Source organism: Dreissena polymorpha, chromosome 8 (genome assembly GCF_020536995.1).
Source record: "Dreissena polymorpha isolate Duluth1 chromosome 8, UMN_Dpol_1.0, whole genome shotgun sequence".
NCBI lineage: Eukaryota > Metazoa > Mollusca > Bivalvia > Myida > Dreissenidae > Dreissena > Dreissena polymorpha.
The window spans coordinates 64,544,945-64,563,889 of NC_068362.1; the positions used below are offsets into that span (position 1 = coordinate 64,544,945).

Genomic DNA, 18,945 nt, shown 5'->3' on the forward strand with positions numbered 1-18,945 from the left:
GGATTTGAAAAGGGCAGGGGGGCTTTTTTGTCAAAAGGGCACTTTCATCGCGCAGTATTTTGTGAAAAGGGCACTTTCGATGCGCAGTATTTTGTGAAAAGGGCACGTTCGAGCGCGCGGGTGTTTCTGGAATGCTTTCTATTGCATGTTAATTTATATGTTATAAATAATTGTATTATTCCCATTATTATTAAACTATTCAAATATAATGTCTACAATGAGGATTAAACTAATTACCATGTAATAAGAGATTTATGAATTATCATATGTAAAAAAAAAAAAAAATTTGAGGGGGGGGGGGGCAGGGCGGAGGTTCGGGGGGGGCAGGGCGGAGGTTCGGGAGGGCAGGGCGCGGCGCCCTTCGATTTAGGCCTAGCTGGAGCACTGTGTTAATCCTTTTATAATTGAAATCATTAATTGCACAAGATAACATCGTTATAATTACATCGTTGTGAGTGTTCGTAACAGATGAAAATCCTGAAGGATAGTCAAAAGAGCAAATGTAAATGTAAGGATTATGAATAAATCTAAACCAAACTATTCGCCTAAATAAATAAAAGAATACAATGCATATTGCAATCCGACATTTGTGGACAGCTCTTTATGTTATTATGAAACATAATGTGCTTTAAATGGTATCTTATAATGCACTTCAATTTTATTTTTACCGAACTAATGATGCACTACATGTTAAGCCAAAAGAAACGGTGTTTGGACAATTAGCTTTGAAAAGTTTCTATACGTATACACATGTTTTTATCACGTGTACTCTACATCTTTGTCTGAGATTAAACAGTCCCTTGCCTGCTGCAGTTCTTTCTGAAAATAGAATCCAACATAAAATGGCACGGTATATTATTCCAATATTATATAAAGAGCATATATAATTGTTATCGGGGTGAAACCTTAATTTGTGTACATTGTCAGCATTCTTTTCACACTGGATGCCTTGAAAGAAAATTCCTACCCGTTCTATGTTCTCATTGATGCTTTGTAACTTTTCTTACGAAACCTCATTCATTCCAGCACCATATTTGATTACAATAAATGTGTCATGAATTTCAGATTTAATTTGTAAGAGATACTTCTCATAAAATAAGAATACCTTCGAGGACCGTTATGTTTTTGAGAAGAAACACACTTAACTAAACAGTTCGGTATAAGATTACCCAAGTTTAAACAATCACAACATGAAATTGCGTATGGGTTTTATATATCAAAATTAAAAACACACGTTCGATGAAATATTTTTCTTAACTGATTTTATAGAATATATTTATCTATTTATTCCGTAATTGTCTACGAAATTAAAACACAAAGTAAGCCTTGAAATTATGATGACGTACCTTATAACGCTGAGCCATAATGTTAGAAAGTAACATCACACGTACGTGTGCATTTCATTAAGCCGTGTTAATCAGGCTTTAACTTACTATCATTCTTTCCAAATACAAATGTTTATTTTCTTTGGGAAATATTCCTATAAATAAATAAAATTATGGACCATTTCAATTTGACACGATTTTAACACGCGTGACCGTATGAGCCATTGCTGTGTCTTTGACAAACACACATACCCTTAATACTAAATAATATACATTTTGCTTTTGTCCTTACACACACAAGTTTTCTCTCTAAGTAAAAGTTTAATATACATCTGCAATAAGATCTTTTTATGCAGCGATTTTTCTTTCAAGATAAGGAAAAGTACCGATTAGCGCGATAAAATCTGAGCTTGGGGAAATTCGCGTCGTGAAATTTCCCAATTGGGCATTATGGGTCTTTTTAATGCTTCGTATCAAAAGCAAACATCTACTCAAATATCGATTGACATTCATTTTGGCTTGAAATGTTCAGTGTCAGTGCTCATTTTAATTGTTAAATTGCAGATAATGCACTTTTGAAACAGAAATGATAAAGTTGTCCTTTCTTTTGGACATTTTTTAGACAGCAATTAGGATTTTTTTAGTTTTTTTTTTAATTGGTAAAGTACCTTTTACTGGTACTTTATAAAGAAGGGAAAAAATCGCTGTTATGTACCAGCTGTTTTCTCTATAATAGAAAGAATATTATATAAATATATGGGATTAATTATACTTATTAAATTAATTAACTAAGTCAAACAGTGTAGATGATTGTATTAAGCAATAGAAGTAACATGGATGATGAATAAATAATAGTTTAGTTTAAACATATTTTATTTCCAAATTGACAATTACAAATGAATTACAATACACAAAGTATAATATGGAAAAAAGGGTGGTCCTAAATAATTAGGTAAAGTAAAAGTACTATATTGTAACGGGGCTCAACACGCATGTTTATAACATATTAATGATGCACTATTTTACTATCAAACGACTGAAATGTAAACATAATTTGCAAAATGGTAAATTACCTCAAGTTTTAAGGTCATGTTATTTAACATATTGTTCTTAAGTTTTGAATAACACTCTTCCGTGGGGTTGGCGTCAACGAGACTATGCGTCAGCGGCTGGTTTTGACCGTCGAAAAGGGGTGAACGTTTTCCCAAACCCAAGTGCGTTGAAAAGCTGATCTGGCAACAGACCAGATGCATGTAGATGCACGCCAACAAGACCAATAAAATCACTTGGCGAGTCATCTGAAACAAAATCTTGCATCGTAATGTACTGAGAAGCTGTCTGACAATATTCCATATATAAACATATTAAAACCATTAAGCCCAACCAGAGAGTAACCCTATAATAAAATTAAACCCTTAAATAACATGTCACCCTACAATAACATGTTACCCTACGATAACATGTAACCCTATAATAACATGTAACCCTATACTAACATGTAACCCTACTATAGCATTTCAAGCCAAGAAACCTATTGAAAAACGATATGATACAAAACACGTATAACAGACAAGACACACATACTAAAAACACTGCATACACACAACAATGAAAACAAGGTTGGGCGTCGCCTTGAAACGATTAACTCAAAACATGTTGGGGTAAAAACGGATTAAAGAAGCCTGCAACCTCATACTGTACACAGAGTTTTATTTACAAAACAGTTATAGGGACCTGTTCAAAGTTTGGAAAAATGACTTTTACAAAAATAATATTTTCACAATAAAATGCATGCAATATATACAAACAAGCAAAACAACACATCTGACTAACAAAGAACAAATAAAAAAACATGGTCGTTCACCAATAGTAAATTTACAAATTATAAAGCATTTGACACAATATCGTCCATAATTTAAGCAAAGGCGTGTATGACCTACATTGGAGTTTTAAGTACATCGCAAAGGCTGTTATACTGCGTGGTGTAATAGTATAAGAACCCGGATTCGATCAACATTGCGGGAAGATTTTTTAATGTTCCGTGAAATTATAATTATTTAAAAAAATCCAAATAATTAAGTTTTGTTACTTTATTATTTTTACATTTGTAAAATATACGTAAATCTGTTGATATGTCCCATAAAGTGTACAAAACAATACACCTCCTAGCATAACAATAAGAACAATAAAGTAATATAAGATAAAAGTAAAAATCATTGAAACTGCAAGCCATACCAGAAAGGAATAAACAATTTATGATTACTTATTCAAATAGTCTAATGTTTTATTCAATTTTATTTATTAACACAACTAAACTATTTTAGCAGATTCGACTTAAAATTGTTCTATTGTATGAAAGGCGTGTATGCTTGCATATTTGTAGGTTACAGGTGCATAAGAACGATTTCTGAAAAAAACCTGGACATGACTCAATGATTTTCACAAAGCTTACAGTAAAGATGATATTCGATTTTTTTGTGATTGAAGAATCTCCGTTAATTATCTCTCGGGTATTTGTCAATAAATAAATTTATTATTAATTTCAAGATATTTCCTCGACATCAGTCCAAGTGTTATCATGTTTTTTCCAATCGTTTTGTTATATTTATTATCCCGTATTTGCTTACATAAAATTCTAGCGGAGCGAGCAATTACAATATTGCAATCATAATATTTTTTCCGGAGTTAAATTTGTACTGTTTTGTTTTGCTCAGGGTCTGAAAGGATTTGAATTAGCAATTAATGAAGAAGAACGTATGTAAGTGGTTTGTTTTACCATCCAACGAAATCGATTAACCTTCCCTTTTCCATTACAATAACACACTGTCCAACTTGGAGCATTATAGTTGTTCACATTGAGTTCTAACACAAGCGTTTTTTTTTATATTGCACAATTAACACATAGTACTGTATGATGATTTCTAATACGACAAGCGGTTGATTTCTCTAACGAAATTAACGATCAGTCGTATAAATTGAATTTTAACATTACAATTTGATTTAATTACAAAAGCAATTACAAGCATACTAATATATGCCAAATTCTAAGACGACACACGGTGTGATTGTTATAAACAGTTAATACATAGTATCATATGGTCAGTTCTTACACGACACGCAGTTTGATTTCTGTAGCGAAACTTGTACAAAACACATACATGTATAAGTTGATGGTGAATTCAAACAAAACCAACGGTTCGTATTCTATATGTAACACTTATAAGCATAAATAATGACTTCAAACACAAAACGCAGTTTGATTTATATAGCCAATAAAAACATAGTAGTATTTGATGAATTTTGATATGATGCGCAGTTTGATTCCTTTATCAAAGTTGACATATTTAAGAATATGATGAGTCGTAACTCGAAACGCTGCTTATGGGCGAAGTTATACCATTTACATTAATAATATATTCTCTCTATATAATAATTCTAAAGATTGTTCGGAACCTATACCTTGGATCTAGATGCACACACATAGAGGCGTACTAAACAACGATGTGTTATTCTATTATATGTTTATGTATTGAAACAAACGGATGTATTAACAATAACATACACTAACATGAAAAAAAACGTAAACTACATTAACACTGAATTAGTTTGCTTAGCTATTCGTGCATGCAACATGTGACTTGTGCTGAAGCAGCTAACGTGAAGTTATTTGGTTCTTTGATTTATACAAATGAATACGATGTCATTACAGTTTTCTACTTAGGAATTAAATGATGTGATTTTGTAAGTATTACATTTATTTACTTAAATGTATTTTTTTTAAATATTAGTGGAATACATAACACAAATAGTGATCATTTACTAGCCTTTAAGACAAACAATAAATCATACTTAAATCATGTTAGAAAAAAAACAACAATAAAATAGTTTTACATGTTGAAATTTAACACTGATAAAATACTATTACTTCGTAATGCAATCTTTGACATAAACAAATTCATCCGGCGAGTTATATTTGAGATGTTCCGGTATTTGTTTTATTTATACAATATCAACATGTTTTTCCCACATTAGTAATGCGATTATTTCATCATCATCATGAACGCCGCATGCATTCATGAAGTCGAGGCTGGGGTAATTTTAAGCCGTATTGAAATTCGATTGATGGCGTCCTGATAAATGTTACAAAGGAAATGGTTATACTCCTTTCTATCAACGCTCCCAACGTCACTAACACCACCAAAATCATACATATACGACCACTTATCGGATCCAGGTGCCTTGTTGTATATTCGGAATCGTTTCACAATAACGTTCTTCAGTTTTTCTGTTGTGTGTTGGATATCAGTGTATTCCTTCAATGTGGCATTCTTTTTTATAATTGAAACGAGTAAAACCGAATTCCAGTCTTCTCTCATCTTTCTGAGTGCAGTCAGACATCGTGTGGAATAAGTCGCAACATTCCGATAAATATTATTCACAACAGTAGGTATTACAAAAATCAATGATTTAGATACATGTAGGCTGGCACATGTATAAATATATATTGTTAGCGTGTGCAGTTGTATGAGCGATCTTAAAGACTGCAACAACGACTCATCATGATTCATTCTCAAACTGTTCCACTGTTACTACCAAGAATCAGACTCGTCATATTCAGACCACGGACAGACTCCTGTAGATCGTGACTGTCTACCGACACACTTATACAAAGCGTTTTCAGCTGTGCTGTGTGAGGGATGGCATAGACTGTGATTCATTATTCACTCGCAAACCATTCCACACCAAGATTCTTGATATTCAGACACCTGAGGGCTTCCCAAAGACCGGGACTGTCTTTTTCAACAATAATACTTAGTGTTTTAAGCTGTGTGAGCGATGATAGAGAATTCGACAACAACTCAACATTATTCACTCTCAAACATCCACTCAGACTCAGTTTATTGATATTGAGACTACGGAGAGCCCCCCACAGACCGGGCATCTCTTCTGAAACACATATACTAAGTTTTTCCAGTTGTGTGAGCGATGATAGAGACTGCGATAACGACACAACATGATTCACTATCAAACCTCCACTACACCAACCACTCTGCTTCAGACTCTTGATATTCAGACCACGGAGAGCCTCCCACAGAACATGACTGTCATCATATACTTCAATACTAAGCGTTTCCATACGTATGAGCGATGATAGAGACTGCGAGATCGACTCTACATGTTTCACTCTCAAACTTCTCAAAGCATAACGCAGATTCAGAGTCTTGATACTCAGACCACTCAGAGCCTTCCACAGACCGGGACTTTCTTTATTCACTTGAATACTTAGTGTTTCCAACTGTGTGAGCGATGATAGAGACTGCGATAACGACTCAACATGATGCATAGTCAAATCTAGACTCCACCTACCACTCAGATTCAGACTCTTGATATTCAGACCACGGAGAACCTCCCACAGAACATGACTCTCATCATCTTCTATAATACTAAGCCTTTCCAAACGTGTGAGCGATGATACACGGAGAACCTCCCACAGAACATGACTCTCATCATCTTCTATAATACTAAGCCTTTCCAAACGTGTGAGCGATGATACACGGAGAACCTCCCACAGAACATGACTGTCATCATTTTCTATAATACTAAGCCTTTCCAAACGTGTGAGCGATGATAGAGACTGCGACATCGACTCTACATGTTTCACTCTCAAACCACTATACCACTTATGCAGATTCAGACTCTTGATATTCAGACTACGGAAAGCCTCCCACAGACCGGGTCTCTCTTCAGCCACACTAATGTTTAGCGTTTCCTACTGTGTGAGCGATGATAGAGACTGTGATAACGACTCAACATGATTCATTATCAATTATCGACTCCACTTACCACTCAGACTCAGACTCTTGATATTCAGACCACGGAGAGCCTTCCATAGAACATGACTGTCATCATTTACTTCAATACTAAGCGTTTGCAGTCGTTTGAGCGAAGATAGAGACTGCGACATCGACTCTACATGTTTCACTCTCAAATTTCTCAAAAAAGTACCCAGATTCAGAGTCTTGATATTCAGACCACGGGGAGCCTTCTACAGACCGGGACTGTCTAAGTCCACACCAATACTAAGCGTTTCCATACGTATGAGCGATGATAGAGACTGCAATAACGACTAAAAATGATTCATTATCACATCTCGACTCCACCTACCACTCAGACTCAGACTCTTGATATTCAGACCACTCAGAGCCTCCCACTGACCGGGACTGTCTTCATCCACACCAATACTAAGCATTTCAATACATATGAGCGATGATAGAGACTGCGACATCAACTCTACATGTTTCACTCTTAAACCTTTACACCTCTCATTCAGGCTCTTGATATTCAGACCACGGAGAGCCTCCCAAAGACCGGGTTTGTCTACATCCACACCAATACTAAGCGTTTCCATACGTATGAGCGATGATATAGACTGCGACATCGACTCTACATGTTTCACTCTCAAACTTCTACACCACACATTCAGACTCAGATCATTGATATTCAGACCACGGAGAGCCTTGCGCAGACTGGAAAAGTCACAATCCATCTCAATACTGTGCGTTTTCAAATGTGTGAGCGATGATATACACTGCCAGAACAGTTCTTTAAGATTCACGTGCAATCTTTTTGAATCCTCACCAAGACTAAGCATCTTGATATTAAGACCATAAAGAGTCTCCCATAGACCGGGACTGTCATTATCTACAGAATGCATGTGAAATTCATCGTCTGAATTCGTCGATATATATGCTTCTGTACATATATCTGATTCCTCTGCACACGATGTTATGACACACTCTAGCGTACACACCACCTCATGATCGAGTGTCAACAGCGTACTGAAGAGACTGCGTAGACAGGTTGAGGAACATGTGACCCTTTCCAGAAAAATTTCTTGTATGGACGGCAGTATTATGGGAGTGTCTGCACCTTGGGCTGGATCTGCGTTGTTAAGTAAAATGATGACCGGAAAATCCGATCATACCGTGCATGCTGTATCTGCAAATTGAAACAATATTTTTCAATGTATGACGGTAACGAAAATATTGAATGGGTCTTGTACACCGTCTGGCAAAATTTTTTTTTTCGAAAGTAAAAACATAGTAAAATGTATCATATTTAAACGAGCAAAAAATCAAAAAATACTGCTGACAAAGAAAAGGAAAAACATATCTATTCGGTCATCAATGATAATCAATCGAAATCTTAAAAAAAAAATAATGCGTTGTCATTGATTATTTAACAAAACGTACATAACATTCAGGATTCTAATAATGAAATAGATTCAAAACCCTGATGGTGCAGTCAGCTTTTGCTTGTTGAGGTCCGGGATCGATTCCCAGAGCAGGCACATTTTGTGTTATTTATTTTGCTTTGTTTTATAATTATTTAGAACCATTTTACATGTTTCGTTTTTCAGGCAATTAATGTCATGATATTTTTCAATAACTCGAAAATCTGTTAACAAGTCCCTTTTATAAAAGTCAAATTGGTAGTCCGAGGCACATGTTCATATTTAAACCCACAATACTGTCAGTTTGTTTGATCGAATTAATATAACACCGAACGGCTGCAACTTTTGTAATACATACATTTATATTAGACTGTATTATTTACAAGTTAGCATATTACCAACATTTATGCATGCGTGAATGTCTCATTTTGGAAAATGTTTCAAAGAGTTACATTACCTAACTCATCGAAACGGGTAGTTTAATTTTGAACTACCTTAAGAATTTCATAACAAATAATCAGATATCTGAAAGTATTTCTAATTTGTAATTGTATTATGGCGTTAATGAACGGAGGTAATAATTAAGTATCACAACATATGTAACTGTAAAACTAAGCAGACGATTTGAAGACATTTAACATTAATTAACTATTCAATTATATTCGTTTTAATTAAACTTATATTAATAATTTCCAATATTCATGTATTATATTATTTATAATTGTGGATGACACATTTAAAAATTATTTCTAATTGATATATAATAATTACTATTAATATTCATCACGTTGCATTATGGTTAAAGATGTATTTATTATTTATATTGATATCTGATTTTAATATTGAATAGTATTCATTACGTTACATACACTTCGTAATGAATGCTATTGAATACTTAACGTATAAATATAATTAATATTCAATAGTATTCATTACGTTACAGTCAATGTCAATTTCTTTAACATATCTGGTTGTTTCGCATTTTCGAACTCTCGACTACAAGCACAACAACGCGATACAATTTTGAGAAGCTAAATCACAATGCGAGAGTGTGAATAAAGGACGCGATATCGCGAAATTATATCACGATTTCACATTGTAGTCTTGTGCTCTAACATCGTTTTTTTGCCTCGCCTACTCAAGGTTGGAAAGTTTGCGATGTTAAGGAACGAATCTCGTCACATGGCATTGTAATTTTGCAAAATTGCAATGTACTTACGAGATATTAAATCGTATTCTCGAGAAAATTTACAAAGTTATTTTAAAATATTCGACTCAAAGGGTGAGAACGCGAAAACGTGATCAACAAGTGTGACGATCCATATTCATACAGCGACTGTCATTCTAGGTCCGGGCGGATACGGTGAAGGCTTGCGGCTTTATGTTCAACTGATGCGTCAGATGCGTATGGTTCTGTAGTTCTATTGCTGTAGCCTACATATTTTTTTCATTATTATAATATGCCGAAACTGCCCTTTTAACTGTTATTTAGTACTCCTTTGTAACACAAATAATAACATTATGACAAACATATTTTTAGCAAAAGGAAAAACTGTTTGGTACATATCGATACGAGTTTTAAAAAAAGCCCTGGGAGATTCGAGCATTCATTTGAAACTGTAGCAATACATGTAGTTTCTTACGCCCGTACGTAAGTTTTACAACAATATGACATGTACATATTAAGACCGCTTACATCAAATTTATTGTACGATGTAACTTTGTAGTTTCGAAAATCATACGTAAAATAACATATTTATCGATTTGCAAAAAGTCATACAATGATCACATAATTATTTTTCTTAACCTATGTAAATACATGCGTTGCGTTTTAAATGGAAGGACAGGCACTACATGTAAATATTTTGTACGTATCGGCTTATCTACAATGTTCATTTGTTCAAAATTTTCACTGAGAACGATTTTAACCTGTTCAATGATCTCACAATCTTTTCATGTTCGATCCATTCTTACAACAATTCAACCAATGCACTTTCTTATGAAGAGCATTCATTTTAAAAGCACGAATCGTTACAAAATTATATTTCGCTCAGGTACGTAATTTTATGTTATTCAATTAACGGAACATACAAATGCCTAAGATCAGTATAAGCCAATCATGTAAAACGAATGTATAAGACTGAACTCGATGTCAGTAACTGTTGTTAAATATAACATATCACGTGCAACGATACCGTACTCATTAACTGTCATTAAATGCAGTTATGATATATCGTATAGTTTTGTGTATTTTACCTCTCAGCAATATGCTGCTGCCCGATAGCAACAATCCCCTCAACGAATGGCACGATGACAGGTTAAATTCCAGATGAGATGTAGACTCGCCACGTGCAGACGAACTCAGGAAGTTATCCTTTGTTAGACGTACACATAAGACCTGGACATTGCGCGTGTCTGTAGACCATATGTCCTGTAATTCTCTTATGTTGCTTTCATTTTTTTTAGGAGGCATCCATTCATCTATACCTTCCCGTATTGCGAGGCAGATTTCAGTGTTTATTATTTGTACGAAAAGTTTGTACACATCGGCGAGTTCGTCTTCGGAAAATAGTGTATCAATCAGCTGTTTCTTTATCATCTGCGTTACATCTGCCTCACCTCTCGACCTTCTCAATGTGATGAAAAATAGGAATTGGAATTGTTGAATTGGTAAAACGTCATCAAATTCTGTAGTGTCAGAAGAAGAAGGAGATGCCGAAGAAACCTGATTAATGTGGGACCAGTCATGAACTAACTTAGATGAAAATGTAGATTTTCCGCTGCCGGGTTCACCTTGTAGGTATATACGTCTATTGGGCTCACCATCTGTGTAAAATATTTCTTTGTATGTCAGTACTTGCTCCTTTTTTATTCGTTTTCCATCTTTTTCAATTTCAATTCGGTATATATTCGGCGATGCGTATATATCTACTATACGCTTATCAACACTCTGATCCAAGTTTGAAAGAGGAATATTGCTAGAAGTGTCATCGTAATGTGCCATCAACCGTCTCCGAAAATCTGAAGAGAGAAGACAGTATGTATGTATATACTTAAGTTGCTTAAATAGTTTTCTACAAAAAGCAATAAGCTTAGATTAATTGATTCATATTGAACCTGAACATAAGCAGTGTTATTAAAAAAGGATCGATTAAATGGTAGGTTCTGGTTAAGTCGGGGGTTGTTTTTAAGTGGTTGTCATAGAGCTGGCGTGAAATCACGTGATATAACGTTCCTAAATGATTCCATCGTTAAGGATACACACATTTACTTGGTCATCATCGTTTTGCTGATAAAAAAATGCAGCAAAAACAGGTCAATATTGTAATTCATCAGAACTCTTATAACATATTTAAAGTTTTATAAATTGTTCATATAGTGTTCCTAAGTAACACAAAATCGTTCGTTATGAGTACATGTATGGTCCATACTACATCATCTGTTGACATTTTTTTTCAAACAAAATGAACCCCCTTGGCAATGTGAGTGTTAAGGCAATTTATAGCATGCAAAACCTAAAATGAAAAAAAGACGAACGACTCGACAAGAACCTATTTTCAAGGTGGCGGTTTGACACATCAACACAATCGATTATTTATTATTATTGAAGACGATTTGGAACAAAGCTACAAATATAAAGACCAAAGATGTATTATTATGTTTATAATGATTCATATTCATTTATTTGTAAAATCTTTGTGATGTAACAACTTTATGAAAATAACCCACGACTCAACAAGCATACATGTATATCATCGAGTCATATCACAATATAGTATTACAATTTTTATAAAATGCACACTGTTAAGTACTGAACTTCAATTATGTGAAGTAATAATGGAGTGTTAATCACTTTGCTACACAAACTTAACATACGCATATCGTTTCATCTCTGGGCTCATGATCACACAATTGTTTGCAATTGGCAAACGTTTTAACATTTACATAAATGGTTTGGTGTTCAAAAAATTATATTAATTAACTGCGAATATGTTGAAAGATGATCACGTTTCTCAGAAATGTTGATTGTTCAGGGCCCGTATTCACCAAACAATTCTTAGACTTAAGTCTAAGAATAAAGAAAATTATTTAAATTAGAATATTCAATAATTTCTTTAATTTTGAGTCAAACTCTGCAGTAAACATCTCTATCTATATTATTCTTCATATAGAACTTTTTGTTAATGACATAATCACCAGTGGAGGCCTGTATATATTCAAACACTGAACACATTTTCTTGGTTCTAAGTCTACTCTTTATTCTTAAGTCTTAAAATCGGTTGGTGAATACGGGCCCAGAACTTTTAACTTGATGATATTGTTCGCCGACTTACATTACCGTGCATTCGGAAGTATCACCTTTACAAGACTGGACATACCTTTACATGATTTATCGTAGTCTGTTTCTGTAGACATTTGTCATTGTTCATCCAGTTGTTCTTTACATTTGACCGTGTGTTGATTAAGTTGCTGCTTACATTTTTCATTATGTGCGTTTAGATCCTTTCTACAGTTTTCAATGTAAATCCGCATCTCATCAATAGCTTCAACTATATGTTCAGCTTTCTTTAGTTTATCTTGTGCAGATTCTAACAAATTAATTATTTCCTCCGTTGTAAGCTTCAGAACGTCGGTTTGAAGCTATACAGAAAACTACTGTGTTTAAATACGTGTTCGCAGCAAATCGCGGTGTTAGGTTTGCCTTTAGATAAAACATTTACATTATAATTGCTTATCAACGAACGATACGATTATTTTAAAATAAGTCAATACGAATCTTATCATATCTATATGCTCATATAGGAGGAATCATATTGTAGACAAAGTAACTTTAAATTACATTACATTTACCAGTGAGAACCTACTTTTTAATAATAATTGTAAACATCTATAATGCTTTATGTAAAATATGTACGGATACTTTATGAAATGTTTGATAAACGCACATATTTATGCGGATATCATTCGCTACAATTGATTAAACAGTTACACGATTGTAAATGTTATATAAATATGTATATACATATACGAGTATGCAGACGGCGTATTTAGTATTACACATACTTCATGCAAATCGCGTCGTTTGGTTCACCCTCCAACAATATATTATAATTCGAATGGCATACTCATTGTTATCTAAGTTAAAAACAAGTATCTCACGTCTGTTTGTTCATAAATTAATATTAATTGTAGATACATAATTTTAGACTACATATAGAGTACATTTTTACCTGATGAAACCTATTATTAAATACTCACAGGAAAAACTTGCTACTAGTATATCAATAATTTTTATGTAATATTAATACGCGTACTTCAACGCCAAATCATAAACGGATTTAATTCGATACTATTTTTTCTATAATACCTTTGCTAATTTCCTTACAGCCTCCTGAGCATCAACGTTGTTTGCTAGACAGTGTTGGTCAGTCAACAGGCTAGTAAGCGTTATGAAAATGTCCTGGAGATCTGTGTCTGTGACCTTGCATGCAGACGAATGACGTACAGTTCTGCAAATGTCTCGCGCCTAAAAAACATGAGTGCTGTAAAATACTGCATGATAAAATGATGCTCGTTTGTGACGATAACCGCTTACAGTAGTCCATTCAAAAGTTGCGCGAACTAACATGCTAACATACCCGAATATATATTCACAGCTATCATACATACAAGTTTGCAATACAATACGCTTTTAAGAAAAATAACATATAATTAAAACAAACAACATTAGTAAACATTCATATGTTATGTAACTTAATTGTACACAAATGTGTCAATTTAATCAAAGAAATGCATAACGTGATTGTAATGTATTCACAGTGACCCATAAAATAAAAATAAGATTGGTTCGAATTGTTACAAAACATGTGTTCACTTGTAGTTAGAGTCGCATTGACATCATCATACACAATAAAACCATGTGCTGCTTTCTCATTGAAAGTGATTCACGTTTCCAGAAAATACCGTCGATATCAGTGATCTTATGCAACTCTACTTGGCGGACCAGCAAAGGGATGGAAGATTACAATATTAATGTGCTATTTTTGTTAGATTCATTAAATATGACACGTATAAATTTACCTTTGTTAAAAGGCGTGGTGGATGTGTTTTTCCTGGAGCTATGGGGAACGAAAACTTGTTATCGAAGTGTTTACAGTTAATCATAAAACTAATGATGCCATTGAAGTCAGAATCTTGAGCCGACCCTTTTTCAGTGTAACCATCTGGAGGAAAATAAGCCTTGGCTATTTGCCATGGGCATGATGCCCAGTGAATCGCTACTGTATTTTTCCACGGAGAATTGGAATATTTATGTTGCTTTACAATTTCGATAAGGACTATATTACAAACATTAGCAGGACATGGTCGCGGTTGTTTGGATGCGGTGTCATGCATAGATTTGCATCGGCTATTTGCTCCTCGTGTATTGCATATCCCTGGCAAAGGGCATTTCAGCAAGTTTGCAGTGTGACAGCAAGAACACGCGACTGCGCCACGTGTCAAGATAGCGTTGCATGTATTGCCTTGTAAAATTTTAGCCTCGTTCTCCGCGAACTGCTCTAGGCCAGACTTTGCAATATAAATTGCAAGCCATGCCTTCAGCCAATTCGTTCTTTCCGACTCAGTGAACATATCGGCTAGATCCGCCATGATGTTTTATTTGGCTACATCGTCGAATGAAATCAGCGTTCGGAAGAAACACGCTGTGGCTCTAGCATCATCTGTAAAACACAAATATCAATTAAGTATAAGCAGTTAAACATACCACAAACACAATTTCAATTATTCGATGGTTTTTGGTATCTATTTTGAATTATGCATGCTTTCTTTTAAGAAATACACAATATAAATAATTGGAAAGGGCGGACTAGGTAGACACCCGATATTTGATTGTTGACATGTAAGAAACAATAAATACTGGTTCAAAATGAAGCAACATGAAAAACTATTATAACATCAATTTACTAGCAAATTATAATTAATGCAAAAACAATTCTAACTGGCTTTTTTTATTTAAGAGTACTGTCAGTAGCATACGATTTGTCTATTGGTAAACAAATCCAGGCTGTGTCGATGTTGTCTCATTTATAGAGCATTTCGAACCATTTGTAATTGATCTATATATAACAGGAATTTTATATCTATGTTGCGTATTGTTATGTTTGAAATATGCGTCGGGTATTACATACACTACATTTTTAAATACGATTACAGTTAAGATTTACTACACGACTTACTAAACAAATACGTTATTAAGATAAGAACTTCGTCACTATCACTGAGAGTTCAAACTGGACGATGTATTGGTAAGAGTACTCTGTTGTTGTAATGAATAAGGGTTTGAAGTCGAATTGCACTGTGTATGTCAAAGTTCATCATATGCTGCGATTATTTTCACACTTTACCAATTGTTTAATGCGACCAAGCGATGTAAACCAAGGTATTGCGAAAGCAACATTTGTAAAAGAAGAATTATTTAAAAGACTTGGCTGATTTAGGAATAAGAAAGAGCATAATGCATATCTTTTACAGTATTTAGTGTTTTGACAATATGTTTCAATGAAGTGATGTTGGTTATAATAGTATACATTATTAAATTTAAAATATAAGTCATGATATTATGTGTGTGTTTATCATAGCATTTTGTGTGTGTGCCCCTTTATTGTTTGTCGATAGCTATATTAATTGTGTTCATATCGGAACGTTGCATGTGCCTAGTGTTATATTGTTTATTTAATAGTTTCTGCGATTTCTTTATAATTGCATGATTTTGAGTGGTCACGTTGTATGGTGTAAATGAAAAATGAAATATCCCGTGTTTATAATGGTATAATACGGGTGAATAATTTTATGTTGGTTTGTTACATTGCACCGGTGGGGGGGGGGGCATGCGTATACCGGAGCTGCGTTTAAGTGGAGTTATTTCGAACTGACTTACGAAATGGCGTCGGATTCATTATTTCCGTTGAACAGTAACGCGTATTTTATAAATGTATTTCTTATAATTAAATCAGAGAGGATAATCACGTGACAAACAAGATGGCGACGCCCATGCCGAGGCAGGTATCATTCGTCGTTTTATACTCATTATTACTTGTATTTATTTTTGTTATTCAGCTCACTTTCAAGGCATATTAGGAAGAAAGTTACTGGCTTTTGATTCATAGTAATATTCGCTCTATCTCGACTTTAATCGGTGCGACATTTCTTAGCGGGATGACCTTAATAGGGCTCCTATAAGAAAATTTACGGGGAGTAAAGTCGAGATATAAATCGAATTTAAATACAAAATAAACGGTAATACCCTTTTACTGATATGGCTGGAAAGTGAGCGTCTATTTAAAAATAAATAGAAGTAATAAAGAGTATTAAACGGCGAAAAATAACTGTCTCGGGATGGACGTCGCCATCTTGACTATTACGTCGTTACCCCCTCTGTAAATACGCCTATTCGGCTCTAAGGTGTGTGTCCTTCCGTTGGGTTATTTGTTTAAATATCGTAGACGTCGGAATAATAAAGTTACTGACGGACAACCGTCCACAAATTTGTTGTTGAAGTACATGACCTTCGAGAAATTTGATGCACGTGTTTCTCTTATAAAACACAGTATTTGCGCATGTGTTTAGTAACATATACCACGAATCATTAATATCTTATTTTCCCGACGCTTTTTATCTCTAAAAATTTATTTATTGAAGAAAAATATTCGCCCCTTTCTGAAACTTACTTTCTTTTATGCACATTTTTGGACTGACCTTCAAATGACAAACAGCTCATTCCTATGTTTAAATGTTTGACACAAAATACATGCGGTACATATTTGCAATACAATGTGTTTGTGCACATCAATATTATAGTTTTATAGCATGCTATGGTTAGCACTATTAATGTTTTCTTTATCACACACATACTGTAGAATGATAATAGTGCTGTGCGAAAAACCAACTGAGAAAAGAATCAAATTACCTAGGGGGATAGATTGTGGGTTGGCTGATATACGAGATATTATATTGTTTATCAGCCATTTTCAGTAATGTTAACATGATTTTAAGGTATTTTATGACGTGTTCTTATGATAAGAAAATGTGTTAAACCATTCTTTTAACGGTCTTTGCAGAAGACGCAGGTCTCAGAGGGTGATATGAAATGCATCTTTAGTTGCACTATGTGTAGTTTCAAAATTAAAAATAGAGGAGGACTGAGCTACCATTCCCCATTCATGGACTACATAAGAGTAAATGTTGAATATGATTGAAAGAAGTATTCAAAAGAAGTGGACTTAAACAGCACATACAGACCCATGAACCAAACAATAGTATGTACGGCTGAAGACTGCAAAAATAAGTCTGAAATATAATTGCTACTTCATTAAACTGTATGTTCCCTTTTTGTCATAATGCAAGTATTTTACATTTTTTCTTACATTTTACAATTAACAATAATCAATGTAACGTCATTTCTCCCCACGATTCATGTATGTTTAATTGTACTCAGCATTAATATACATGATTCCAAAACATTCGAAAGGATTCATTATACAATCTACATATACGCATATAGTTAAGATTAGCAGGTAATGTTAGCAAAAGACTAAATAACCCATCTAGATGAACCAATACTAAATTTTCTCTATACAACAATCTTCAATAAGTTGTACACACATAAGTATAAAAGATAAATAATATACATATATATATTGACTACTTCTACTGATATCATGGCGTGTATTGTTTTTGCACGACTGTTTCTATCCACTACAACTCCATTTGTTTGGACTATGATATATTCACCATCAACAGAATTTGTTTAAAATCACTTTGTCCAAAATGTGTCAAGTCATTGTAACACACACGTATCAGTATCGCTGTGGCAAAACGCGTTCAATGTTATTAATAAGCAATTAATATTTAATTTTGCATTTAATAAACTTTCCACTGATATGCATCTTCTAAGCACGTGTCAAGTATTCCCAATGAATAGGTATTCCGCATCGCAATTATGGTAGTATTTTTACTATCTCATAATCGCTGTAAAAGTATGGCGTGGCACTTAAACGTTATCTTTTATTTTGTTTGATGGCTGGGTTTCATGTATCTTTGCTTTCTAGAACTGTACACAGTAGCTAAGGCGTTCATTGTGTAAACAAATAAAACGTGTGGATAAAATTGTTCCTTTTACATCTACACTGCATTGTGACGAAATATTGTAAGTTAGGATTCAATCGCTTGAGAAATGGAGACGTATTTTCCAAACCAATTGGAAAAAAATTAGCGCAAAAGCACTGAAATTGGGATAATTTACTTCGTTTTATCTTCATATTGGGTATTATGGGTCTTTAAAAATTGCTTTGTATAAATTGCAGAAACCATTTCAAAAATTCATTC

The 18,945-nt window shown here is 34.1% G+C and overlaps 2 protein-coding genes across 2 annotated transcripts in view; both read right to left on the reverse strand.

The window, feature by feature from the left end:
* LOC127840881 (uncharacterized) overlaps nt 1-14,692 on the reverse strand; it is a 113,634-nt gene extending 98,942 nt beyond the window's left edge. The window contains exon 1 of the mRNA XM_052369314.1: nt 14,641-14,692. The gene's annotated coding sequence lies outside the window, so the exon portion shown is untranslated. The remainder of the gene's footprint in view (nt 1-14,640) is intronic.
* Nucleotides 6,043-7,575, reverse strand: LOC127840595 (uncharacterized). The gene is made up of 2 exons (XM_052369004.1): nt 7,491-7,575; nt 6,043-6,974 (listed from the first exon to the last, which is right to left on the reverse strand). The coding sequence occupies exons 1-2, from the start codon at nt 7,573-7,575 to the stop codon at nt 6,043-6,045; spliced, it is 1,017 nt and encodes a 338-aa protein (XP_052224964.1).
* Nucleotides 14,693-18,945: the final 4,253 nt, after the last annotated feature.

What these genes read in the sequence shown, in the direction of transcription:
- LOC127840595 (XM_052369004.1), bottom strand. Translation starts at nt 7,575, where the DNA reads ATGCTTAGTATTGGTGTGGATGAAGACAGTCCCGGTCAGTGGGAGGCT. An exon ending in CAAGAGTCTGAGTCTGAGTG is followed by an intron (nt 6,975 to 7,490) that starts GTAGGTGGAGTC and finishes TGAAACATGTAG; the next exon opens with AGTCGATGTCGCAGTCTCTA.